We start from the raw sequence: 27,529 nt of genomic DNA, 5'->3' as shown, positions 1-27,529 counted from the left end.
TAGAAAGGTCTGGGCCGTTCTATAATGCCTATTTATGTAACTATGATTCATAGTCACATCCAAGTGATTTAGGACTGTTGTATAAAAAGGGCAAACCTGTTGCCATACGGCATACGTGACAGTCATATTAGAAGTGAATACATGAAAGCACAACACTATCCTAGGTAAAGAACATAAACTTATTGGCAAAGAAGATGTCTTTGACAGTCAAAGCAACATTGCATCGGACAGAACCCGAAATACGACGGTTTGCTGTACCCGCTGATGTATCCAGCAGTTTCGAATACCTGAAGAAGAAGATATCTGACATCTTCCCCAGTCTGCGCCAGGGAAAATTTGCTCTGTATTGGAAAGGTAACGTTTTTAACGTTTTAAATCATTGGAGACATTGAGAAATAATTGCACGTACATTGTACCTCACTTAAAAAATTACATTGATCAAGAGACGTAAGGAAATATGTTCATTTTTTTGTTGTTAGCAAATTGTATCTTCTGAGCAGAATATTCATACCAGCACCATTTGAAGAAATGTAAATCTATTGGACCTTCTAATTCCACCTGTTAATTGACTAACTTCATCGTGTTGAAGATTTTGTCAAGATGTAGTGAGTGTGTGTAGATGTAAAGGAGGAACATGTTGAGTGAAGGTTTGACTTGAAGATATCGAGAGATTCAGAAGTGACAAGGTCAGGTGATAATTATGGTCCTGGGAACGAAAGATAATTTGTGGCAGTTTATCCCAACTGTGGTATCGGAGACAGTCCAGTCTATACATTATGTTCCAACATTGGTCACAACTTAAACTGTTATCAGTGTGAATGTTGCTTTAAATAACTTATTATTTAATTCAGATCAAGATGGAGACCTGATCACATTTAACTCTGATGAGGAGCTGTTGGAAGCTTTGGGATTTGTGAATGATGGCATGCTCAGGGTTTTCATCAATGGTAATTAAGATTTCATTTTCTTTTTCTTTCATGAATCCATGTTAATTAAAAATGACGTCATCGTAATGGTGGTGGAGATGAATACTAAAACTGATTTTAGAAGTTTTTCTGGAGATCTTCAGTCTGTTATGAAAGGGCGTATAGGGAAGTATTTCATCAAAATAAAAAAATAAAAAACCTGTGACACTAACAATTAGGTGATGAGTATGCATTCGAAAGTAAGGAAATTGTATGAAATATTTCCGCAATTTCAAATTTCCTGCTTAAAGTCGCTCATATGTATCGTGACTGACATCTTAAGGACTTTAGTCATCAGTTGTACATTATTATACTTAAAATAAAAAATATAAGTAGACTACATTAGTCATATTATATTTATATGTGGAATCTCCAGTTTTGGCAATCCTCAATGCAAATGTTTGGTCTTAAACTGGAGATTTTGTGAATTATTACATCCCCTGGTCTAATGTGTTTTATTCTATGATATGATATTTAATCAGCAAAATGATTTTGTATTTTGAAAGATCTAGATGGTATAGAATTATTTATAGATTAAAATAACATTACAATAGTGTTAACTAAACTCTTGTGGTAAACATTTGTTTATTTAAATGTATTTATCTATGCGTACCAGGTATATATAATGTAATGTTTCATGTATGTCAAATGTATACATGCACTGCGTAATGCAAAAATAGTTCACAGTGTCTGCAACTTTATTCTCATGAAATCAGGTATGAAAATGTCATCATTGTTTGAGTCATTGTCAACACCACATAGATTTACCAGTGGGTGAAGGAGACATTATGTGTGTTGGTGTATTGGGAGAACAGGGATATTATTTCATAATAACTTTCTGTAGGCGTTATTGATCAGTGAAGCATAAATACTAGAAATAGGCATTATGCCAAGCTGCCAGGTAATGGCCTTAGGCTAGTTTTTAATACAAAAAGAAAATATATGTACAGCAGGTAATGCTAAAATCAAAACTTATATATGAACTAACCGAAGGTTTACCGTATATGTATATCTTTAAAATACAAAAATGCAATGTATGATTGTATGAGTCATGAACATGATAAATTTATTTGAAACTAAAGCTGACTCAACATGAACTGTTCATGTATGACAAAAGTAGTGAAACCTTAGAAAAATCCAGCTACCACAGAAGCTAATTGACGAGAATTGTTTTCTGAAGTGATTTATCCAGCTCTTGTAATGGTAAATTTATATTTGTGTTCCTGTGTTTATATGATTTGTACAAATTTAATCTCCATATCAGAGGAATTAAAGATGGATGGTGACGAGTATAGAATATTTAAAATTCCAAACTTATGTTTTCAATAATGTCTGATTATAAGATATAAGATGAATACATTAATTTACCGACCTGCTTTTGTTGTACAGAATCAGATGGTCAATCTACACAGGGGGCTAGACCTGATGAGGGGACTGGAGAGAAACACCCCAATGTCATCTGTGATGGATGTGAGGGGGCCATATTTGGGTCACGCTTCAAGTGTGTCATCTGCCCCGACTATGATCTGTGTGCAAGCTGTGAGAAGAAAGGAATGCATAGCGAACATGACATGCTAAAGATAACCACACCTGTTAGTGGTGGACCAGGATTTTTTGCATCAATGTTTGGGCCTCCCCCACATTGTCCTCCCCCACACGGCCCTCATGGCCAACATGGACCTCATGGGGTAAGTAACAAACTGCATCAGTGATACTCTAGTCATCAGGTGTAGGGAGAGATCTTAGTCAAGTCCTGGGTATGTGTTGCTGTAGAGACTCTGTAGGACTTCTCACAGGAAAGTCTTAATTTTGAAAAACATAATGAAAAATCTAACATGCTTCCACATCTAATTGAAATGTAATACATATCCCTTATGAACAGATGCCCATTGATTATGTTGGATTTTGACATTGATTATCTGTTACATGCAGAGCAATTTGGGAATATAAGTGTTTATTTGTATAAAAATGTAATATTATCAGAACCATATGGATGTAACTATGGTTATCATTCATGTAGAAGAATTGAATGTCTCAGGTTGTAATAATGTCTTGGGTTGTAATAAATAGTCAGGTTGTAATAATGTCTTGGGTTGTAATAAATAGTCAGGTTGTAATAATTGGTCAGGTTGTAATAATTGGTCAATGTTAGATATCCTTCTCAGAATATATGTGTTTGTAAGTTTGGAATTCCTTTTATTTGTTTAGTTTGTACCTCCTCCTCACTTTCGTCGCTGGATGCAGAGGTTCATGAGACGCTGGCACAACAGGAATGCCCCAGGACATAGTGGAGAAGAAGGCCAGGCCCCTGAATCTGAGGAACCACAGGAAGATCCCCAAGGGGAGGGAACTCCAGAAGATTACCTTAAGACTATTGGAGAGTCTGTCCAGGCAATGCTCGACCCTTTTGGTAGGTTTTGTTCAGTTTCCCAGGTCATCATTATAGTATGTCAGGACAAATAGTGATTCAATGTTTAAGAAGAGTTGTTCATACCGGGTAATAATGTATAGTTGTTATTAAAGATAAATTTTTAATTCATTAATGTTTTACTATGTATTTTATCAATGTTGTTTGGTTGTTTTATTGATGGAGACATTTTGTGTGGACAGGAATAGATGTTGATGTGGATGTTGAAACTAATGGACGTAGAACACGCTGTGGGGGAGGAATACGTGGCAGATCTGCTGGGCGTGGCAACTGTAGGGGGCGTGGCCAGTGGGGAGGAAGCTGTCCTAGGATGGGATCCCGTGGTAACGGGACTTGTCCTTTTGCCCAAGGCAAGGGCCAAACTAAGAAACAAAGCGAGGAGAAACAGCAAACCAAAGAAACTGAACCGCAAATGAAGGGAGATGTAGAGCCAATGGAGAAGGATACAACCCCTACCCCCTCACCTAGTCCCCAGACTCAACAGCAAGACAGTCCCATGGTAATTATGTTTATAAGACATACATTGTTTTGGTGCATAGATATCAGGTTGGAAATTTTTTTTGAATTTTTTTTTATTAGTCATGGAAATGTGAAATTGGATTTTAAACAGAAAAAAGTCCGTTTGTAGTTCACTGTTTGAAGTCATTGATGGGACAAGCTGGACAAGGTGAAATTGAAATAGGAAATACATGTGCAAATGTATATGTTGTTTTTTAGTTATGAATGTTTATTGAATACGATAAGTTTATTTTTGAATTGAAAGTAAAAATTGTTTTTTTTACACTAAATACATTTGTATTTTTTTTAAATTGAAAGTAAAAATTGGTTTTATTAACTATTCATTATGTAATTCCCTAATAGGAGACCAGAGAGAAGCCAAAAGAGACAGACGAGTGGACTGTTCTGTCTGGAGAAGTTGAAGCTGACGGACAGCATCCATCACCTCTACAACCTACCCCTGTCCAAGTCCCTGGGCCAGCTCCTGGGCTTCAGCTGCCTCAGGGCGCTGGTCTTTCTGCTCAGCTGATTTATCCTCCATCTGGTAAGGACAGAAACTTGATCAGCATGTTCTCATAACTTCTCAAATAATAATTGTTTCTTGGTAATTACATATTTTTCAACATTTGGGAAATAGACTTTTGTTTCTCCTTTGTGACAAATTCAGTCAGTTATTCATGCTGCAAAGCTTAATTTTTTATTAATATATTTTCTATGGGAAATATGTTCACCTATTGAAAGAATTATATGATTTTTTAGATTGTAATTTATAGATGTTTTGATCTTGTTTTTGTAGATCCCAGAGTGGTTGATTCTCTCACTCAGATGCTGGCTATGGGTTTCCATAATGAGGGAGGCTGGCTCCAACAGTTGTTGATAGAAAAAGATGCTGACATTGGTAAAGTCCTTGACGAGATAAAGACACGTCAAGTCAACAGGCAGAATACAAATGGATACATGGCATAAAGCTGTTGTCTCCAGACACATTTCGGGAACAACTTCTGACCTTACCCTCGGGCAATGACCTTTGAACTTTTTATATATTGTGTGTAACCTAATGTATAACTCCAATGTGTAACCAGATGTGTAGTGTTATTGGATTAAAGACTTGGTTTAGATCAATTGGTATTTATGTTGAAGGCAATTTTACCATATTTCTTCTTTTTACATTGATAAAAATTGTTTTGAGGTAATATTTCTTTAATTACATGTACAAAATTAATGTGTACTATAGTGAACTATGAACTTAAGGTGGTAATATTGGCACTAGATCAAACCACCCAATTTAGGCCATTTTCAAAAACTACAATTTATTATGTATTACTTTTGTTGTACATATTGAAAATGTTTAAACACAATATTTTATGTACCATTATGTACCATATACAATACTATGATTTCGGTCCAAGCATAACAAACCATGAAGTGAGCCATTCTGAGAAAATGCTATCTGTACGTCTTGTACAGTGGCTATACCTCGCAGGACGAGTTGTACCGAGTTCGTGGTAGGTCTTGCTTTATCAAAACCACCAGTGAGACTCAATTTATATTGTTATGCTTATATTGTTGTGGGTATGATTTTAATTTGGCTTTGTATCTTGGTATATTTTGTGGATTTTTATTAACATTTAAAAGATTCCATTAATGAAATAATTATGATTTTATTGAAAATACATGTATTGGCTAAATTTATTTCTTGCAGAATTGTTAATTATGTTATGTGGGAGATGAGGCTATCAATTCAGACAAAATTACAAATCAAAGATAACTGAACAATAAACATTTCAGATTAAGTTAAAGGAAATTGTACTTTTAACACAGTAGTATGTGTACAGTTTTACATCAGAATGTTTTTGACTGGACAAAGATCAATTAAAATTGTTTTCTAATGATTGGTACAGGTCTGTATAATGAATTGGTGATTTTATGTATTGCTAATCTTAAAAATTATCTTTATTTACTGGTAAAATTATTATTATTTGATTGACTTTATCTTTTGGAAATATTTGTGTCTATGATAAGGCTTTGGTAATTAGCTCATTTTGTAGGCAAATGTGGCTGTGGAGATTTGGACACTCAGAAAATACATAAGATGGTTAGAAAAGTAAACTTTGGTTGCAAAATAAGTTAAATACCAAACCAATGATATTTGATGAACGACATGGAAAGGTACAGATGATATTTGAAGAAAGGTTTCGAAAGGTGTAAATGATATTTGAAGAATGGTTTGGAAAGGTGCTAATGATACATGTATTGAAAATGGCTCATTTACTTTTAAATGAGGAGACAGGAATATGTTAATACATCACTGAAAACAGTAAGTTAAAGTTTTGCAAGGTCACGAGGGTCAAGGTGGAAGGTCACGTCTGGGCTTTTAACCAATGAAGGAAAGGAAAGAAGGGAGGAATCACCAATGGACTTTCATTATAATTATATGTTTTATGGTTCTATGTCTAATAAACTTGTCTGCAATTAATGTCATAGTTTTTGTTTTAATGTAAACATTGAAGTCTTCATTGACCAGATAAGAACAAAATGTCCACATTTTGACTAAAAATGTTGTGTGATGAGAACCAGGTATTGCATTGGATCTACATGTAGCTGCATCAGACTTTTATTTTCATTAGAATTAAATGAGAAAACCTATATTCCTGAGACTCAAATGCTGGACCCTTCTTTAAAAATATGATAAAAATAGTATTTGAGTCCACATTATTTTGCTTTAGATGAATTTCATTGTGTCTCTATTTGGTACTTCTGCAAAGGAAATTTTATCTTTAATGTTAGCCTATTCAGCACCGTCAAAATAATACCATGACAAGGGGAGCAGCTCTAATTTAGACTAGAGATTCCAAACAGATCTTGGCACCCTGACCATTGAATGATTGTTATTGGTTCTTGATAAGATGGATCTTTCCTTTACTTTTTCCCTCTTTTTTCCCCTGTAATTCTCATGGAATCATGATAACAAATTTCAAGTGGTAAAATCCAAGATGGCAGCTTGTCATCATTTGATTTTTCTACTATTTCCAAAATTACAAAGCCATAACTAGGGACTGTGGGCAACCAACATATCAAGTTTGTTGAAATACTGTTTGGGTGGCCGGGTTGTCAACTGGTAACACACTTGCCATTCACATAGGTGGCTAGGGTTTGTTACCTTGATTGGACAATTTAAATATCACTGTCACCACCTGTAATGATGATTAAAATGGGCTACACATCCTGCCTTATTAGCTCACCTGCCCGAAGGGCAAGTGAGCTTATGCCATGGTGCGGTGTCCGTCGTCCGTCGGCCGTCGGCCGTCCGGCCGTCTAGCGTCAACTTTTTCATTTAAACAACTTCTTCTCAATAACCAAGAGGCCCAGGAACTTCATATTGGGCCTGTAGCATACTGGGGTGAAGGACTTCCAAGTTTGTTCAAATAATTGACCTTGACTTTCATTCAAGGTCACATGGGTCAAATAGGCTATAATCTTCAAACGACTTCTTCTCAATAACCAAGAGGCCCAGGGACTTGATATTGGACCTGTAGCATGCTGGGGTGAGGGGCTACAAAGTTTGTTCAAATAAATGACCTTGACCTTCATTCAAGGTCACATTTGTCAAATAGGCTATAATATTCAAACGACTTCTTCTCAATAACCAAGAGGCCCAGGGACTTGATATTGGGCCTGTAGCATGCTGGGATGGAGGGCTACAAAGTTTGTTCAAATAAATGACCTTGACCTTCATTCAAGGTCACATTGGTCAAATAGGCTATAATCTTCAAACGACTTCTTCTCAATAACCAAGAGGCCCAGCGACTTGATATTGGTCCTGTAGCATGCTGGAGTGAGGGGCTACAAATTTTGTTCAAATAAATGACCTTGACCTTCATTCAAGGTCACATTTGTCAAATAGGCTATAATCTTCAAACGACTTCTTCTCAATAACCAAGAAGCTCAGGGACTTGATATTGGGCCTGTAGCATGCTGGGGTGAAGGGCAACAAAGTTTGTTCAAATAAAAGACCTTGACCTTCATTCAAGGTCGAATGGGTCAAATAGGCTATACTCTTCAAACAACTTCTTCTCAAAAACCAAGAGGCCAAGGGACTTGATATTGGGCCTGTAGCATGCTAGGGTACAGGGCTACAAAGTTTGTTCAAATAAATGACCTTGACCTTCATTCAAGGTCACATGGGTCAGATAGGCTATAATCTTCAAACGACTTCTTCTCAATAACCAAGAGGCCCAGAGACTTGATAATGGGCCTGTAGCATGCTGGGGTGAAGGGCTACTAAGTTTGTTCAAATAAATGACCTTGACCTTCATTCAAGGTCACATTGGTCAAATAGGCTATAATCTTCAAACGACTTCTTCACAATAACCAAGAGGCCCAGGGACTTGATATTGGTCCTGTAGCATGCTTGGGTGAAGGGCTACCAAGTTTATTCAAATAAATGACCTTGACCTTCATTCAAGGTCACATTGGTCAAATAGGCTATAATCTTCAAACAACTTCTTCTCAATAACCAAGAGGCCCAGGGACTTTGTATTGGGTCTGTAGCATGCTTGGGTGAAGGGCTACCAAGTTTGTTCAAATAAATGACTGTGACCTTCATTCAAGGTCACATTTGTCAAATAGGCTATAATCTTCAAACGACTTCTTCTCAATAACCAAGAGGCCCAGGGACTTGATATTGGGCCTGTAGCATGCTGGGGTGAAGGGCTACAAAGTTTGTTCAAATAAATGACGTTGACCTTCATTCAAGGTCACATGGGTCAAATAGGCTATAATATTCAAACGACTTCTTCTCAATAACCAAGAGGCCCAGGGACTTGATATTGGGCCTGTAGCATGCTGGGATGGAGGGCTACAAAGTTTGTTCAAATAAATGACGTTGACCTTCATTCAAGGTCACAGGGGTGAAATCGGCTTAAATCTGTAAACAATAATTTTGCGATAGCCAAGAGCCTCCTAGACCAGATATTAGGCCAATAAAATGCTGGAATGAAGGACTAGAAAATTTATTAATATGAATAAACCTAGCTTACTATGATAATCAGCATAGTATCTGTAGAAATGACCTCAATCAACTTCAAAGTTGCTGTAGAGCCATCACAAACACACATGGTGTGTAGTGTAGAGACATCACAAACACACATGGTGTGTAGTGTACTGACATCACACACAGGAGAGGTGTGTAATGTACTGACATCATACACAGGTGAGATGTGTAGTGTACTGACATCACACACAGGAGAGGTGTGTAGTGTACTGACATCACACACGGGAGAGGTGTGTAGTGTACTGACATCACACACAGGAGAGTTGTGTAGTGTACTGACATCACACACAGGAGAGGTGTGTAGTGTACTGACATCATACATAGGAGAGGTGTGTAGTGTACTGACATCATACACAGGAGAGGTGTGTAGTTTACTGATATCACACACAGGAGAGGTGTGTAGTTTACTGATATCACACACAGGAGAGTTGTGTAGTGTACTGACATCACACACAGGAGAGTTATGTAGTGTACTGACATCATACCCGGGAGAGGTGTGTAGTGTACTGACATCACACACAGGAGAGGTGTGTAGTGTACTGACATCATACACAGGAGAGGTGTGTAGTGTACTGACAACACACACAGGAGATGTGTGTAGTGTACTGACAACACACACAGGAGAGGTGTGTAGTGTACTGACAACACACACAGGAGACGTGTGTAGTGTACTGACAACACACACAGGAAAGGTGTGTAGTGTACTGACAACACACACAGGAGATGTGTGTAGTGTACTGACATCATACACGGGAGAGGTGTGTAGTGTACTGACATCAGACACAGGAGAGGTGTGTAGTGTACTGACATCAGACACAGGAGAGGTGTGTAGTGTACTGACATCATACACGGGAGAGGTGTGTAGTGTACTGACATCATACACATGGTGTGTAGTGTACTGACATCATACACAGGAGAGGTGTGTAGTATACTGACATCATACACAGGAGATGTGTGTAGTGTACTGACATCATACACAGGAGATGTGTGTAGTGTACTGACATCATACACAGGAGAAGTGTGTATGGTACTGACATCATACACATGAGAGGTGTGTAGTATACTAACATCATACACGGGAGAGGTGTGCAGTATACTGACATCATACACAGGAGAGGTGTGTAGTGTACTGACATCATACACAGGAGATGTGTGTAGTGTACTGACATCATACACGGGAGAGGTGTGTAGTGTACTGACATCATACACATGGTGTGTAGTGTACTAACATCATACACAGGAGAGGTGTGTAGTGCACTGACATCATACACAGGAGATGTGTGTAGTGTACTGACATCATACACGGGAGAGGTGTGTAGTGTACTGACATCATACACGGGAGAGGTGTGTAGTGTTCTGACATCATACACGGGAGAGGTGTGTAGTGTACAGATATCATACACATAGGAGGTGTGTAGCGTACTGACATCATACACGGGAGAGGTGTGTAGTGTACTGACATCATACACATGGTGTGTAGTGTACTGACATCATACACGAGAGAGGTGTGTAGTGTACTGACATCATACACGGGAGAGGTGTGTAGTGTACTGACATCACACACGGGAGAGTTGTGTAGTGTACTGACATCATACACAGGAGAGGTGTGTAGTGTACTGTCATCACAAACACACATGGTGTGTAGTGTACTGACATCATACACAGGAGAGGTGTGTAGTGTACTGACATCATACACATGGTGTGTAGTGTACTGACATAATACACGGGAGAGATGTGTAGTGTACTGACATCATACACATGGTGTGTAGTGTACTGACATCATACACAGTAGAGGTGTGTATTGTACTGACATCATACACAGGAGAAGTGTGTAGTGTACTGACATCACACACAGGAGAGGTGTGTGGCGTACTGACATCACACATGAGAGGTGTGTAGTGTACTGACATCACAAACAGGAGATTTGTGTAGTGTACTGACATCACACACATAGGAAGTGTGTAGTAAACTGACATCACACACAGAAGAGGTGTGTAGTGAACTGACATCATACACAGGAGAGGTGTGTAGTGTACTGACATCACGCAGGATAGGTGTGTAGTGTACTGACATCATACACGGGAGAGGTGTGTAGTGTACTGACATCATACACAGGAGAGGTGTGTAGTGTACTGACATCACGCAGGATAGGTGTGTAGTGTACTGACATCATACACGGGAGAGGTGTACTGACATCATACACAGGAGAGGTGTACTGACATCATACACAGGAGAGGTATACTGACATCATACACATGGTATGTAGTATACTGACATCATACACAGGAGAGGTGTGTAGTGTAATGACATCATACACAGGAGAGGTGTGTAGTGTACTGACATCACACACAGGAGAGGTACACAGGAGAGGTACACAGGAGAGGTTTGTAGTGTACTGACATCACACACAGGTGAGGTGTGTAGTATACTAACATCATACACGGGAGAGGTGTGTAGTGTAGTGGCATCACACACAGGAGAGGTGTGTAGTATACTGACATCATACACAGGAGAGGTGTGTAGTGTATTGACATCATACACATGAGAGGTGTACTGGCATCACACACAGGAGAGTTGTGTAGTGTACTGACATCATACACAGGAAAGGTGTGTAGTGTACTGACATCATACACAGGAAAGGTGTGTAGTGTACTCACATCACACACAGGAGAGTTGTGTAGTGTATATGACATCACACACATGAGAGGTGTGTAGTATACTGACATCACACACAGGAGAGGTATGTAGTGTACTGACATCATACACAGGAGAGGTGTGTAGTGTACTGACATCATACACAGGAGAGGTGTGTAGTGTATATGACATCACACACAGGAGAGGTGTGTAGTATACTGACATCATACACAAGAGAGGTGTGTAGTATACTGACATCATACACAGGAGAGGTGTGTAGTGTACTGACATCACACACAGGAGAGGTGTGTAGTGTATATGACATCACACACATGAGAGGTATGTAGTGTATTGACAACACACACAAAAGGTGTGTTTTGCACTGACATCACCAATAAAAAGTGTGTAGTTTACTGAAATCACATACAAAAAGTGTTATATTTTATGTTGCCTAACAGTCATCCAGATCCCATGCATCCACAAATAAAATAACGTAGAACTTTAACTCTGGTTTCATAATTAACATTAAATGAATTAAAAGATGCCATATCAGTTTTAAAGCTGGAAAAAAATTTCCCCCTTTCTTTTCCTTTTTTTCTTTTTCCTTTTTTTTTTTTTTTTTTAATCGTCATAAATCAAATTGGTTTTGAGACGACCCAATTTAGCATACCGGAAATGAGTAATGATTACCTCCCTTGGACATTTCCGGCTTTTAGATGAAAACAGAAGTCGTAACAAAAATATATTAGGGTGATTAAGAATGACAGCATCCATTTTCACACCTTTGACATGTGTCTTCTGGATTCGTAGTAGCCGAAGTTAAAAAAGGCTGCATACTCTTAGTGAAATTTTATTACCACTGACATACATTTCTGTATGCAATCGATCGCGATTTCCATCGCCATCGGTCAAGATACAGGGACGGATGCTGAGTTTCGGAACACGATACTGTAATCGATTGTTTAACCGAGGTTGCCCGGAGTGATTCAAATTCGTCACACATTTACCCCATGACACTATCCAGATAATGCCGATTTTATTGTATATTCTGTTGTCGCGCTGTCCAAATGATAGGTAACAATTGATGTAACAATTGATGTTAACATGGAAGCCACAAGACTGATTCGTGTTGACATGAAGCACACCGCTATCGAGGTGAATCCTGTAATAGCGGTCACACACGACGGCAAATATGCAATTCATTAAACAAGGCTGCGACTTTGTAGAGGCATCATGTTTGTCACCATAGCTGTGTGCTCATTCCTTCTGGGAGTGGGTCTCACCCTGCTCTCGATCTACCTCATCTATAAGAGCCAGCTGCGTTTGATGCCACAAGCAAACATTCCACATGTTCCCCAGTTTGCTCCCTATAAATTACCAAAGGTAAACTATCTGATGCACTCATTGAGTAAGTGAATTGTGAGCAGCGCCTTCTCCATTTACCCTCATAATTAAAACTAATTGGTCGGCAAATTTATCAGGAATGTAAAAAATACAGATGTTAAAAAAAAATGTCGACATAACATAACTTTTATGGAATAATAACCTTTAGTTATAAGCATTTATTTATCCTACAGGAACTTTTGCAGCTGTTGAAAGACCCTGGTCAGCTTGGCAAGAAGGAAGATTGCATTTATCTGAACCTGCTTTTTCAGTTTTTGTTCAAAGAACTGAAAGACTCCAAACGAATAAGACAGTAAGTAATACTCTCTGTCATTAAATATAAAATTGGGTTACATCTATAATGAATACATGTAAATAAACAGAATGATATCAGAGTGACATGTTATTTATTTCAATCAGATGGGCTGTAAAGAAGATGAATGTGGAGTTTGAGGAAATGTTGCAGACTACAACTGGGAAGTTGATTGATCAGATATCGGTAAGTGCAATGTAGCATTGTCAACAAGATGTTGATTCCATTTCAGATGTATGGACTGCTGTCGGAAATTGAGAAAAAGGACTGGAAAAGTGCTTGAATTTTGGCTTGAAAATATGTACAACCATGTTTTTATCAATGAAATGTCAGTGACATTTAATCTGTTTACATGTATTTTGAATAGTGATTTTATCAAATAAATACTTCCCACAAAGAAAGTTATTTGAGCTGGTAGATTTCAGTTGTGAATTAAATATGTAATGTCTTATTCTAATCTAATACTATATGCTTAAACAAAATTCCCTTGGTATTGGAATTTATGACATTTTTGCATGAATTAATCAGAAAATATTTCGTGAAAAATGTGGATATTTTTATACATACACATTGTACATCACACATGTTTCATCATATTTCTTCTTCAAAATTCTACATGTAGATGAGAATGATATCCTATTTGCTGAGATCATGTGACTATATTAATTGCCCCGTCTAATAGGTGAGAGATTTCAGCATGGGCAGCTCCTTTCCTGTACTCAAGTCTGTTGCTGTACAGAAGGCGAAGATAGAACAGGAAGATCATCTGGAGGTGAGCAACATTAGCCTGTAATTTTGGTAGAGATGAATAAATTATTAAATCTTAATATATTTTTAAAGATCTTGAAACAACTAAATATATGATTAAATATTCCATTTGATGATGTTTGTAAGCAAATTAAAAAAAAAAAAACATACTTTCATAAATTAATTTGCACAGAAAAGATAATCAAGATCCTGGTTAATAAGGAAGGTTGTTATAGGATTATGAAGAACAAAACATTATGTTTTTACCTTGTGTTACAGCTTAAGATGTTCTTCTGCAATGCTTTGATGGTTTGAACACAGGCATCTGCTTCTGGTGAATATTTATAGAAAAAAATATTAGCCCCTATACCCTTACTACATATCAAGAAGATGTAACACTCGAAAAGTCAGAAGTGAGTGTTGAGCTTCCATTCACTTTCAATTTAAGTTCAATCCAACTAAAATATCAAATGCACACAAACTTTTGTAACGTACCTTTTAATTAGAATCCTTAAATATCAATGCATGTTAATCTTTTGTCATGTGACAATGATTTAAAGATGAGGAAATGGATCAAAAGCGATCGGATGGTGATTGTTGATGATGCATCGATTCAAATGTGGAACAGAAATAGTCTGTATATTTTAGAGCGGTATTTCAAGAGGCAATCTGATCGGTCAACAGTTCTATAAACAATACTAACTATAATTGTTGACCAATCAATAGCCTACTTCAATTGCACAGTCGATGCATCGTCTGATCTTCAAGTGTTACACCTTGTTGATATAGAAGGAGAAGGGGCTAATATTCTTTACTATTAATACTAACCAGAAGCATATGTCTGTGGTTTAAGTGTTTAGTACATGATAAAGCTGCTGCAGTAGATGGTATTAATCACTTCTATTTTTGGTCCAGGTGTTAGATCTTGCCATGGACATAGACTACAGTGGGGGCTTCCAGTTAGCAGTAGATATTGACCTGGTATTTGGAAAGTGGGCATATTTGTGTGTGACCATTACCAGTCTGAAAGGCATAGGCAGACTCCAATTATCACGCCAGCCATACACTCACTGGTCATTTTCCTTTTATGAGGTAAATGTTTGTTCTTTTTAAACACTATCAGTTCGTGGAGGTTGAAGTAAAAGGAGCTGGTCAGTGTGGCTTGTACGTTTTTGTCACTTAGCTGAAGTGTGGTGCCATCATGAAAGAACAGGTCAGAGAAAAAAATATATTCCGAAGGAGCACTCCAACAGAAATTGATGGCTTACTAATGCAACTGAGTCACAAGAGGCATGTTCTCTGTGATGCCCAGCTGAGACAGGCGGTAGAATGTAGTACAAGGCAGCCATACTGATCCGCTCTACTTTTACACTATAAGTACAGAAAATGACATGTCTTCAGTTTATAGTTTAATAAGGATATATATTTACTGCATGGGAGTAAAGGAGTAATATTACAATACACTGTATTTCCAAAAACAAAAACAGTTGAAGCAAATTGTTTGAAGTGTAAATAGCAAGTAGAAAATCCCAATTGTACAAGGTATAATTTATTTCAGCTTTAATTTCTTGAAGTTTATGTATATTGCGATAAAATTAAAAGATGAAATAATGAATTAATGAAGATGAAATTTACAAAGTAATTTCCCTTTACAGGTCACTATTAATATGGCTAAAGTTTGTTTTCAGTATTAATTCAATAAAACGTTATCCCTATTCATTTATTGGTTATTTTCTTAAGAACATTTTTACTGGTCATATATTTGGAAGAATTTTTTTAAAGATATAAAAAGTAATTATTTTAGGCCAAATAGTTTGCTTATTAATCTGGATAATTTATGAGTTGATGGTTTTTATTGACAGGAACCACAAATTGCCTTCAGTATAGACTCAAGATATGGTGGCAAAGCTCTCCCTCAAATCACATCATTAGTCATTACTCAGGTCAGTATAGACTCCAATACAGTGACAAAACTCTCCCTCAAATCACCTCACTCAGGTCAGTAAAGACTCAAGATATGGTGACAAAACTCTCCCTCAAATCACCTCACTCAGGTCAGTATAGACTCCAGATAAGGTGACAAAACTCTCCCTCAAATCACCTCACTCAGGTCAGTATAGACTCCAGATAAGGTGACAAAGCTCTTCTTCAAATCACCTCACTCAGGTCAGTATAGACTCCAGATACGGTGACAAAACTCTCCCTCAAATCACCTCACTCAGGTCAGTATAGACTCCAGATACGGTGACAAGGCTCTCCCTCAAATCACCTCACTCAGGTCAGTATAGACTCCAGATAAGGTGGCAAAGCTCTTCTTCAAATCACCTCACTCAGGTCAGTATAGTCTCCAGATACGGTGACAAATCTCTCCCTCAAATCACCTCACTCAGGTCAGTATAGACTCCAGATAAGGTGGCAAAGCTCTCCCTCAAATCAACTCACTCAGGTCAGTATAGACTCCAGATACGGTGACAAAACTCTCCCTCAAATCACCTCACTCAGGTCAGTATAGACTCAAGATATGGCGACAAAATTCTCCCTCAATTCACCTCACTCAGGTCAGTGTAGACTCCAGATATGGTGACAAAACTCTCCCTCAAATCACCTCACTCAGGTCAGTATAGACTCCAGATACGGTGACAAAACTCTCCCTCAAATCACCTCACTCAGGTCAGTATAGACTCCAGATAAGGTGACAAAGCTCTTCTTCAAATCACCTCACTCAGGTCAGTATAGACTCCAGATACGGTGACAAAACTCTCCCTCAAATCACCTCACTCAGGTCAGTATAGACTCCAGATAAGGTGGCAAAGCTCTTCTTCAAATCACCTCACTCAGGTCAGTATAGACTCCAGATATGGTGACAAAACTCTCCCTCAAATCACCTCACTCAGGTCAGTATAGACTCCAGATAAGGTGGCAAAGCTCTTCTTCAAATCACCTCACTCAGGTCAGTATAGTCTCCAGATACGGTGACAAAACTCTCCCTCAAATCACCTCACTCAGGTCAGTATAGACTCCAGATACGGTGACAAAACTCTCCCTCAAATCACCTCATTAGTCATTACTCAGGTCAGTATAGACTCCAGATACGGTGACAAAACTCTCCCTCAAATCACCTCACTCAGGTCAGTATAGACTCCAGATACGGTGACAAAACTCTCCCTCAAATCACCTCACTCAGGTCAGTATAGACTCCAGATACGGTGACAAAACTCTCCCTCAAATCACCTCACTCAGGTCAGTATAGACTCCAGATAAGGTGACAAAGCTCTTCTTCAAATCACCTCACTCAGGTCAGTATAGACTCCAGATACAGTGACAAAACTCTCCCTCAAATCACCTCACTCAGGTCAGTATAGACTCCAGATACGGTGACAAAACTCTCCCTCAAATCACCTCACTCAGGTCAGTATAGACTCCAGATATGGTGACAAAACTCTCCCTCAAATCACCTCACTCAGGTCAGTATAGACTCCAGATAAGGTGACAAAGCTCTTCTTCAAATCACCTCACTCAGGTCAGTATAGACTCCAGATACAGTGACAAAACTCTCCCTCAAATCACCTCACTCAGGTCAGTATAGACTCCAGATACGGTGACAAAACTCTCCCTCAAATCACCTCACTCAGGTCAGTATAGACTCCAGATATGGTGACAAAACTCTCCCTCAAATCACCTCACTCAGGTCAGTATAGACTCCAGATACGGTGGCAAAGCTCTTCTTCAAATCACCTCACTCAGGTCAGTATAGACTCCAGATACAGTGGCAAAGCTCTCCCTCAAATCACCTCACTCATGTCAGTATAGACTCCAGATATGGTGACAAAACTCTCCCTCAAATCACCTCACTCAGGTCAGTATAGACTCCAGATACGGTGACAAAACTCTCCCTCAAATCACCTCACTCAGGTCAGTAAAGACTCAAGATATGGTGACAAAACTCTCCCTCAAATCATTTCACTCAGGTCAGTATAGACTCCAGATATGGTGACAAAACTCTCCCTCAAATCACCTCACTCAGGTCAGTATAGACTCCAGATAAGGTGACAAAGCTCTCCCTCAAATCAACTCACTCAGGTCAGTGTAGACTCCAGATTCTGTGACAAAACTCTCCCTCAAATCACCTCATTAGTCATTACTCAGGTCAGTATAGACTCCAGATACGGTGACAAAACTCTCCCTCAAATCACCTCACTCAGGTCAGTATAGACTCCAGATAAGGTGACAAAACTCTCCCTCAAATCAACTCACTCAGGTCAGTATAGACTCCAGATATGGTGACAAAACTCTCCCTCAAATCAACTCACTCAGGTCAGTGTAGACTCAGAATATGGTGACAAAGCTCTCCCTCAATCAAATCACCTTACCAGTCAATAATCAAGTCAGTGTAATTATCATCAAATGGCCACACTAGTCAGTAATGACAACATGCTACCCTTACTAATGGTATTAATGGCATGCATCATTCCGTCAATACATATAGGAATTGATTCCCTGAAAAAAAAAATTCACCTATGCAAAGATTTGTTTTTGCATAATTTATTGATTTGTAGAAAAAATTATAGTAAAAAAAAAAATCACGGAATAAGAATTTTTAATAATTTCCACTGAATGATGTACAATAAGTCGTATTACTTAATTTGTTCTGCAGATAAAAAGATCACTAAGAAAGAAACACATATTGCCGAACTATAAGATGAGATTTCGGCCCTTTTTTGACCGCCCAGAAGAATTCAAACCTGCAAAGGAATTGAGAATCCATGGTAACAGGATAGGTGAAGGTCAGCTACAGGTGACAATAGTGGAGTGTAGCCGACTGTCCATCACCGAGGTGCCGGCCAGCTGTCAGCTGTACTGTACACTCTCGATAGGTACTCTCTCATAACAGCTTCTGTCAGATATTAATAGTCACAAGTGTCAAAAATTCCTTGTAATTACACTGCAACAATGATTTTATTATATTTTTACTAGTTTCAACTGCTTTTAAAACAATATTTTATATATTTGAAGGCACATGAAATTTTCAAATTGCATAATTACTGTATGAAGATTTTCTGGAGTTAAATGATTAACAAGTTCCTGACCAACTGTTAAAAGAATTGTAGTTACACTTAAATAAGACATGACATTACTTGAGTATGGTTAAGTGTTATGCTGTCCCTGGTCTCCACATATTTAGATGCTGCCATTGCTGTTTTGCTAATGTTCAAGAAAATTTCATGATTTTTCATGAAATATTTTGAAATGTTTGATAAACTTTTGTATCATATCAGTTTTATATCTGAAGTAATAAATTTGATGTCAAGTTAGCCATTTCTTATTATTTCATCTTATATCAACACTAGTATAGCTTTCAGAATCGACATATCAGAACAGTGCTCTTCATTGAAATCTGTAATATTTTCGGTTTAAGAAGCAAATAAAGCAAAGTTAGCTTGTGAGTGATTACTTTGCTTCACTTTTGCAGTATATCGTTCAGATTTTAATCAGATACTCAATGTTGTTTCAGATAACATGGAGTGGTCAGAGTTGGTAGAGTTAAAGAAGAAAGTATGGGATGTATTGGACATTGAAATTGTCACAGATCATACAGCATCTATAGGTCTGAATATGAAGGAGGTAAGCATTTCAGATAATTGATATTGGATATAAGATAAAACCTGTGTTTTGGTCTAATCAAAAGGAATATTCTAGTGTTGAATTTCAAATTTTTAATAATTATATTTTCACTTCATGTATTACAATATTATGGCGTCGTGTGATACTAGTATGATATATTGTAATGATTTCATTTTATTTGTTTTTTTCTTCTGTCTATTGCTGTTTGGGAGATGTTCCTTGGAAGGAAAATGAAAACTAATGCTGACAATCAATCAATTATATAAATGTCTACCCATTATCAATAACAGTTTTATTATGGGATTGACATCATCAGATCTCCATGAAAGTTCTATACTAATAATGTAATGTTATATAAGATATACACTAATACTGTATTGTTATGTAAGAACTACACTAATACTGTAATGTTATATAAGATCTACACTAATACTGTAATGTTATATAAGATCTACACTAATACTGTAATGTTATATAAGATCTACACTAATACTGTAATGTTATATAAGATCTACACTAATACTGTAATGTTATATAAGATCTACACTAATACTGTAATGTTATATAAGATACATGTATACACTAATACTGTAATGTTATATAAGATCTACACTAATACTGTAATGTTATATAAGATTTACACTAATACTGTAATGTTATATAAGATATACACTAATACTGTAATGTTATATCAGATCTACACTAATACTGTAATGTTATATAAGATCTACAATAAAACTGTAATGTTATATAAGATCTAAACTAATACTGTAATGTTATATAAGATCTAAACTAATACCGTAATGTTATATAAGATCTAAACTAATACTGTAATGTTATATAAGATCTACACTTATACAGTAATGTTATATAAGATCTACACTAATACTGTAATATTATATAAGATCTACACTAATACTGTATACTTAATGTTATATAAGATCTACACTAATACTGTAATGTTATATAAGATCTACACTAATACTATAATGTTATATCAGATCTACACTAATACTGTAATGTTATATAAGATCTACACTTATACTGTAATATTATTTCTACCACCATAGGTGGTTGCTATTTAACTCCCAAGGCATGACGTCCAGTTTATACCACACATGGAATAAACTCTAAATGCATTCTAATTGGTTGATATGATGACCTCTGACCTGGACATTTTTAGGTCACCTGAGACGAAGTCTCAAATGACCTATTCTAATCGCCTTTTGTCTGTTGTCGTGCGTCCGTAAACAATTTACATTTTCAACTTCTTCTCCAAAACTGCTAAACCAAATTCAATGAAATTTAGGAGGAAGCTTCTATGGCTAAAGGTCAACCAAAATTGTGAATTATATGGTCCCCAACCAGGCCTGATGGGCTGGCCAAAAAGGGTCAAATTGACTGAAATTTCAAAATCTTCTTCTCAAGACCCAAATAAGGTAGAATCAAATACCTTGTTTGATTTCTATTGGAATTTATTCTAACTTTGTTAACATTATCAGCATGGAATGACAGCTTAATGGTATGCACATGTTGGCCCTGAGTGACCCCTTGGACTGATGGGTGGGGCGAAAAAGGGTCAATTAAATTATCTGAAATGTTTCGAATCTCAGGTGACCGTTAAGGCCCATGGGCCTCTTGTTTAATCAAGTGGTTCAATGCAATTTGATTGGTTATCACTTGAAGGCAACTTCTTGAAATCCTGGAAATGATAACGCCTAAAAAGTAGTTCCCACTTGTTTTGCTATACTCGTGATAACATAAATTATAAAGATTTTTATCAATTTATTGCTGTGAAAGAATAAACCTACTTATTATTTTGTCATGATTTGTAATAAATTGTAATATTTTCATACATTCCCGAATTTGTCAGTTTTGCAGATTAATTATCCTTACACCACAACTGATATTGTGAAAAGAACACATGTTGACACAAACCGGGTCACTTCATTCTCAGAATAGCTTTTCTATTGTGGTAGAAACGGGTCACACAAACTGGTAGTTGTTGTATATGGTATCGCTTTCACTCTTATTAGTTATTTTTCAAAAGTTACAAAAAACACTCGCTAAAGATCTACACTAATACTGCAATGTTATATAAGATGTATGACTGTTAAAAAGTTGACCTTTTAACCTGACAGGATTTCCTCCTGGAAAAGTATGAGGATGTGGTGGTAGTGGATAGTGTCATATCCAAGTCTCCGGCCGCTACAGCAGATATCAGAAAGGTAAGTCATACCCAAGTCTCCGGCCGCTACAGCAGATATCAGAAAGGTAAGTCATACCCATGTCTCCGGCCGCTACAGCAGATATCAGAAAGGTAAGTAATATCCAAGTCTCTGGCCGCTACAGCAGATATCAGAAAGGTAAATCACACCCAAGTCCCCGGCCGCTACAGCAGATATCAGAAAGGTAAGTCATACCCAAGTCTCCGGCCGCTACAGCAGATATCAGAAAGGTAAGTCATACCCAAGTCTCCAGCCGCTACAGCAGATATCAGAAAGGTAATTCATACCCAAGTCTCCGGCCGCTACAGCAGATATCAGAAAGGTAAGTCATACCTGAGTCTCAGCTAGCTACAGTAGATATCAGAAAGGTAAGTCATACCCAAGTCTCCGGCCGCTACAGCAGATATCAGAAAGGTAAGTCATACCCAAGTCTCCAGCCGCTACAGCAGATATCAGAAAGGTAAGTCATACCCAAGTCTCCGGCCGCTACAGCAGATATCAGAAAGGTAAATCACACCCAGTCTCTGGCCCAAGTCTCAAGTCATACCCAAGTCTCTGGCCCAAGTCTCCGGCCGCAACAGCAGATATCAGAAAGGTAAGTCATACCCAAGTCTCCGGCCGCAACAGCAGATATCAGAAAGGTAAGTCATACCCAAGTCTCCGGCCGCTACAGCAGATATCAGAAAGGTAAGTCATACCCAAGTCTCCTGCTGTAACAGCAGATATCAGAAAGGTAAGTCATACCCAAGTCTCCGGCCGCAACAGCAGATATCAGAAAGGTAATTCATACCCAAGTCTCCGGCCACTACAGCAGATATCAGAAAGGTAAGTCATACTCAAGTCTTCTGCCGCAACAGCAGATATCAGAAAGGTAAGTCATACCCAAGTCTCCGGCCGTTACAGCAGGTATCAGAAAGGTAAATCACACCCAAGTCTCCAGCCGCTACAGCAGGTATCAGAAAGGTAAGATAGTTAATGTACACATGTCTGTAAGGTATACATGGAGATTCCATACTTAGTCTATCACTTTTTTTAACATAGAAATCTTTAGGTTGTGTTTAAAAAAAAATCACAAATGTTAATGTATTTTGGAATTTGCTTAAAACTAAAATAAAGGACAGGAAAGAAATATTGATAATTGCATGTACATGTAGTTGTTGTTATTATAAGTATATTAAGAAATTATTAGATACATTTTAGTGATTGATAGATGATTTTCCATTGACAATTTCTGTGTTTGTAGGGGGACATACTCATAAGCGTGGGAACTTCGCGTGTCACTTCATCAAAACAGGCCAAAAAGTTATTTAAGAATGCTGGTGACAGGTAGGTTTTAGTCCAGTACCTCAAACTAATGACCGTCTGTTAATTGATCTTTATCGACCTTCAAAGATCTGTAGGATTTCATATTCTCATATCTGAATTACTTTGGAAAAACCAGTAGGTGAAAAGATAGTCATCCGAAAAATGTCCAAGGATGTTTTGCTCATTCAACAAAGTAGTAGTTTCCCCAGAATGATCTAGATTAATTAACATTCTTAACCTCATGAATCAGGACTGACTTCTCATTACAAGAAAAGAAGTAAAATGGAGTAACTAGTTATTCAAATGATCTTACAGACTTACAAAGTCTTTTTATGTATGAACTGAATCCCACACATCCAAACTGTCTATATGGACCTGTCCTATGGCCGATGCTTTAACTCATACTTTGCTGTAGGTTTACTGTCCGCATAGAGAGACCAAAGTCCAAGAGTCAACAGACCCAGGACATGCCGCAGACAGAGGAGAGCTTCCTTTCATTGGTATTTATATATATATATATAATTAAAAGTGAATAATGTCCTTGTGATGGATATACATGTACATAGTAATAATAATAAAAAACACAAACCAGAAAATCACAAGCGCTTTCACATGCTTTGAGAGCAAGGTCTTCAGGTGTAATATATATATATGTATTTCACAATTCCATTTTATTTCGATAGACAGGGCTGTTGTCATCTTCAGATATATCATAATTTGTGTTTCGTGCTTAATTATTATATAATATTTAGTTAGTGTTGTGTACACTGTATCCCATTTAGATTAGTACTAAATAGATAAAGTTATGATTTTGCTCTTTTTAAATTTGAGATAAAAACTGTTTTTGTTTGGTCTTGGATAAAAAACATCCTGAACTGATGGCACACAGGACATGATACATTGGTGCTAGTAAAGGTTTCCTATACTGTTGAGGCTGAAGTCAGCAGTTGATATTTCAGAACACAATTTTGATTTGAAACCTTCTTAACACCAAAAGCATTATTTTGTATCAGAAATGTTAAAGGATAACATCCTAGGTCTTCATTTCCTGTCAACTGTCCTTCAACTAGTTAAAGGTTTGGCTAATTATTTAAGGTGCCTGTCATAAGTTTCTCGCCATGTAACCCTCTTATATCAGGAGTACTGTCATTAGTACCAGGTTGTTGTTTGTAAGTACCTAGATACTTTAGATATGTACGCTATCAATTCTGTCTAACAGTGAGCTAATGCTCAGCAGCTAATGTTGACAAGGTTTTGTTTTAGGATGTAGACTAATATGTGAGATTTTAATCCAAATTGGTCAGAATTTTCAAATGTCTGTTGTTTTATGGTTTACTAATCATAACACATCATTGATAGAGATTGGTTTCTAGATTAAAATTGTCAGGAAGTGAATTTTTACAGTCCTCTCAATAGATATTGGTTTCTAGATTAACATTGTCAGAAAGAGAGTTTTTCTGTTTAATCCATTTCCCAGTTTGTCATGTCATCCTTATTGAGTGGTTCTCTCCCTTTGTGCCAGGACGTAGACAGTGATTCCGGTGGACGAGAAAAGTCATGTGATCAGAAAGAAGACTTTGTACACATCAGCTTTAAAGACTATGAGGACAAGAAAGTTCAACCAGTAACCAAGGATGTTACAGAAAAACAAGGTCAAATGGGGTTAAAGGACACTCCAGAAAAGATGTCACAGAAGCAAGGGGTCATGTCATTGGTAAACACAGGGAAAGCATTGTTACAGAGGAAGGTGAAAGGTCAAGGTGATGGAGAAAAGGGAAATGTTTCCTCATCTTCTACAGCAGTGGAGACAACTGTGCGTACCACAAGGAGTTTCACTCAGACTCAGTCAGCCTCCTCCTCCCCTCGGAAGGAGGTCAACCTCAAAACTGTACGACAGCGGGCCCATAGCGACACAGCACTCATTAATACGGTATTCTTATTTTCCCTTTACTTTGGATTTACTTTTTTGTTGTGGCAGATTTTTAGTTTTGATAACAGAGGCAATGGCTTAAAAAAGCTAATGTATTCATTTCATTACTACTACTGAGATTGTGTGTGTCTGAGGTTGTAATTGGCTGTAAAGCCTTTGGTACCTTGTATAATATTGACTGGATGTTATAATTGGCTATAAAGTCTTTGGTACCTTGTATAATATGAACTGGATGTTGTAATTGGCTGTAAAGCCTTTGGTACCTTGTATAATATGGAGTGGATGTGTAATTGGCTATAAAGCCTTTGGTACCTTATATAATATGAACTGGATGTTATAATTGGCTATAAAGCCTTTGGTACCTTGTATAATATTGACTGGATGTTATAATTGGCTATAAAGCCTTTGGTACCTTGTATAATATGGAGTGGATGTGTAATTGTCTATAAAGCCTTTATTAAACACTAACTGGTCATGTGATAATGAGGTTGTCACATTCATGGTGTTTGACCTTCAGGTACAAGACGACCTTGATGATGATGGAGGCAGTGATGGAGAGGATTTACCTGACCAGGATGATCAGTCATGTGACCAGCACAAGACAGAGGAGGTCTCCTCCCGGCAGGTACGCTTTACATATTACAGGAATGCTATTTTATAGAACACGGGTATTTTGGTTATTGTTTTCTATGTTACAGGTATATGTTGAGAGCTCCCAATGATTGTGTTCTGAGTAGTAGTTTGTGAGACTATCTGTCCATTGTTTGGCTGTTACCACCAAAATTTGTCAATACACAGCAAAAGTTTGATTTTGTTTTTTTAAAAAACAAAAACTTAGTGTTAGAGCTGTAAATTGGAAGCATGATTACGATATCACTAATTTGTTGATTGATTTAAAACCCCCTTAATAGCTGGTACAATTACAGTACCTATGAAATGTATTTACACTTAACTGGTAAATAACATACTAGTTAATTCAACTAAGGTTTGTTGAAAACCTAATCTATTAGTATACTTACCAACCTGAAGAAAGTGTATCATGTTTATATCTATTTACACTTGTTACCTTACAGAACCCAAAGTGGAATGAGAAGTTTATGCTGCATGTCGATAAAGATGCTTGCTACCTCAATGTGTGTGTCTGGTGTAAAATTCCTCCTAAACTCGACAAACATTACAGAATTATAAAACCAGGCAAGGAGATTCTTCTGGGACATGTAAGTTGATTGGTAATGTAGAAATATATACATGACAAAATGATTGTGAAAACTGTATTATCTCTCAATATATGTTCATTAAACATGTTAGTTTTCATACCCTAACTATTCATCTAAATTATGTACACTTTGTATTTAGTGTTGTATTAACGATGTTAGTTACTTATCTCTTTTTATATCTATTTATATATATTGTTTGTTCATCATGTAATTATTCTCACAAAGTATATATTTGCATTTGAAAAATCCTAGATACTTATATTAGTTATACCTATTGTTTGGTAACTACTATCTATCTACTCTTACAAACTGTATTATTTACTTTTTATTAATGACTTAAGGTACTCGTCTCCATTTATGTTTATTGTTTTGTCCACCCCCTGACTACTCTGACAAATTGTGCTTTTGTTGCCAAAATCAATGTTTGCGGATGCTTTTCACCAGTTACGCCTACTGTTTTGTTCATCCTCTATAACAATTAGTTACGTATTGTATATATGTGTATGTTGATGCTTCTATGTTATACTTATGAGCCGTAAGGCTTCAAGTTGAATAAACTATAACAATAACTATAACTATAATATTGTATATAAAACTGTTGTCTAACATGTCCGACAAACACAGTGCCAGATGGAATTCCAAAAAATGTTTTCAGAAAAAAATATTTCACTGTAAGAGCAGCAGGCACATATCAGCCCAAAAACAAACAACTTCAAAAACAGATTAGATAAATTCTGAGATAAAACCAATTAAGATATCTTATACAATTACAGAGTCGATGTATCATAACCCAACTAACACTAAAAATATTTTAATGTGACTTGTACATACTATATATTATTATTTAGTATATCATGTATACATAGTAGAGGATTAATCCTGGTCTGGAAAAGAAACTGATAACCTAACTTATAACTAAACATGCTTTTTTCTGTAATAAATGCGGTATTAATTGCAATATCAACCAAAAAAAAAAAAAAAAAAAAAAAATACAAAAAAATTAATAGACGTTACAAATGAAGTCCTTTACTATATTGGTCATTTAGACACAATTGTATATATTTTTACAAATCTATTCATTACTAGATTTGCTGTATCAGTGAAAATGGTAATTTTCCATTGAAATATTTTTTTGAGATGTACGTGGTGTCATAAGCCAACTACTAGATTAAGTTCTACTTTAAAAAATACAGTGTATAGGGTTTA

At 37.0% G+C, this 27,529-nt stretch overlaps 2 protein-coding genes across 2 annotated transcripts in view; both read left to right on the top strand.

Annotated features, from left to right (window-relative positions):
* LOC117328793 (sequestosome-1-like) lies at positions 1-6,367 on the top strand. Its single transcript, XM_033886339.1, has 7 exons — positions 1-354; positions 852-947; positions 2,355-2,653; positions 3,174-3,375; positions 3,576-3,892; positions 4,255-4,435; positions 4,688-6,367. The coding sequence occupies exons 1-7, from the start codon at positions 195-197 to the stop codon at positions 4,855-4,857; spliced, it is 1,425 nt and encodes a 474-aa protein (XP_033742230.1). The 5' UTR covers positions 1-194; the 3' UTR covers positions 4,858-6,367.
* A 5,933-nt stretch (positions 6,368-12,300) lies between these two features.
* The window catches only part of LOC117328792 (PDZ domain-containing protein 8-like), a 33,857-nt gene continuing 18,628 nt past the window's right edge, over positions 12,301-27,529 (top strand). The window contains exons 1-14 of the mRNA XM_033886338.1: positions 12,301-12,961; positions 13,156-13,274; positions 13,382-13,460; positions 13,957-14,046; positions 14,937-15,113; positions 15,884-15,964; positions 18,676-18,895; positions 19,534-19,643; positions 21,785-21,871; positions 23,115-23,197; positions 23,592-23,676; positions 24,699-25,106; positions 25,624-25,731; positions 26,180-26,323. Coding sequence (XP_033742229.1) covers positions 12,812-12,961; positions 13,156-13,274; positions 13,382-13,460; positions 13,957-14,046; positions 14,937-15,113; positions 15,884-15,964; positions 18,676-18,895; positions 19,534-19,643; positions 21,785-21,871; positions 23,115-23,197; positions 23,592-23,676; positions 24,699-25,106; positions 25,624-25,731; positions 26,180-26,323 — 1,941 coding nt within the window. The 5' untranslated portion in view covers positions 12,301-12,811. The remainder of the gene's footprint in view (positions 12,962-13,155; positions 13,275-13,381; positions 13,461-13,956; positions 14,047-14,936; positions 15,114-15,883; positions 15,965-18,675; positions 18,896-19,533; positions 19,644-21,784; positions 21,872-23,114; positions 23,198-23,591; positions 23,677-24,698; positions 25,107-25,623; positions 25,732-26,179; positions 26,324-27,529) is intronic.

This window comes from Pecten maximus, chromosome 6 (assembly GCF_902652985.1).
Source record: "Pecten maximus chromosome 6, xPecMax1.1, whole genome shotgun sequence".
NCBI lineage: Eukaryota > Metazoa > Mollusca > Bivalvia > Pectinida > Pectinidae > Pecten > Pecten maximus.
Note: the sequence above shows the minus strand (reverse complement) of the source record. Positions and strands in the feature narration are given on the sequence as shown.

Bases quoted from the DNA above. Each gene is read 5' to 3' on its own strand.
- LOC117328793 (XM_033886339.1), top strand. From the start codon at position 195: ATGTCTTTGACAGTCAAAGCAACATTGCATCGGACAGAACCCGAAATA. The intron at 355-851 runs GTAACGTTTTTA...TATTTAATTCAG, and splicing joins ATTTGCTCTGTATTGGAAAG to ATCAAGATGGAGACCTGATC. The intron at 3,376-3,575 runs GTAGGTTTTGTT...TTGTGTGGACAG, and splicing joins GGCAATGCTCGACCCTTTTG to GAATAGATGTTGATGTGGAT.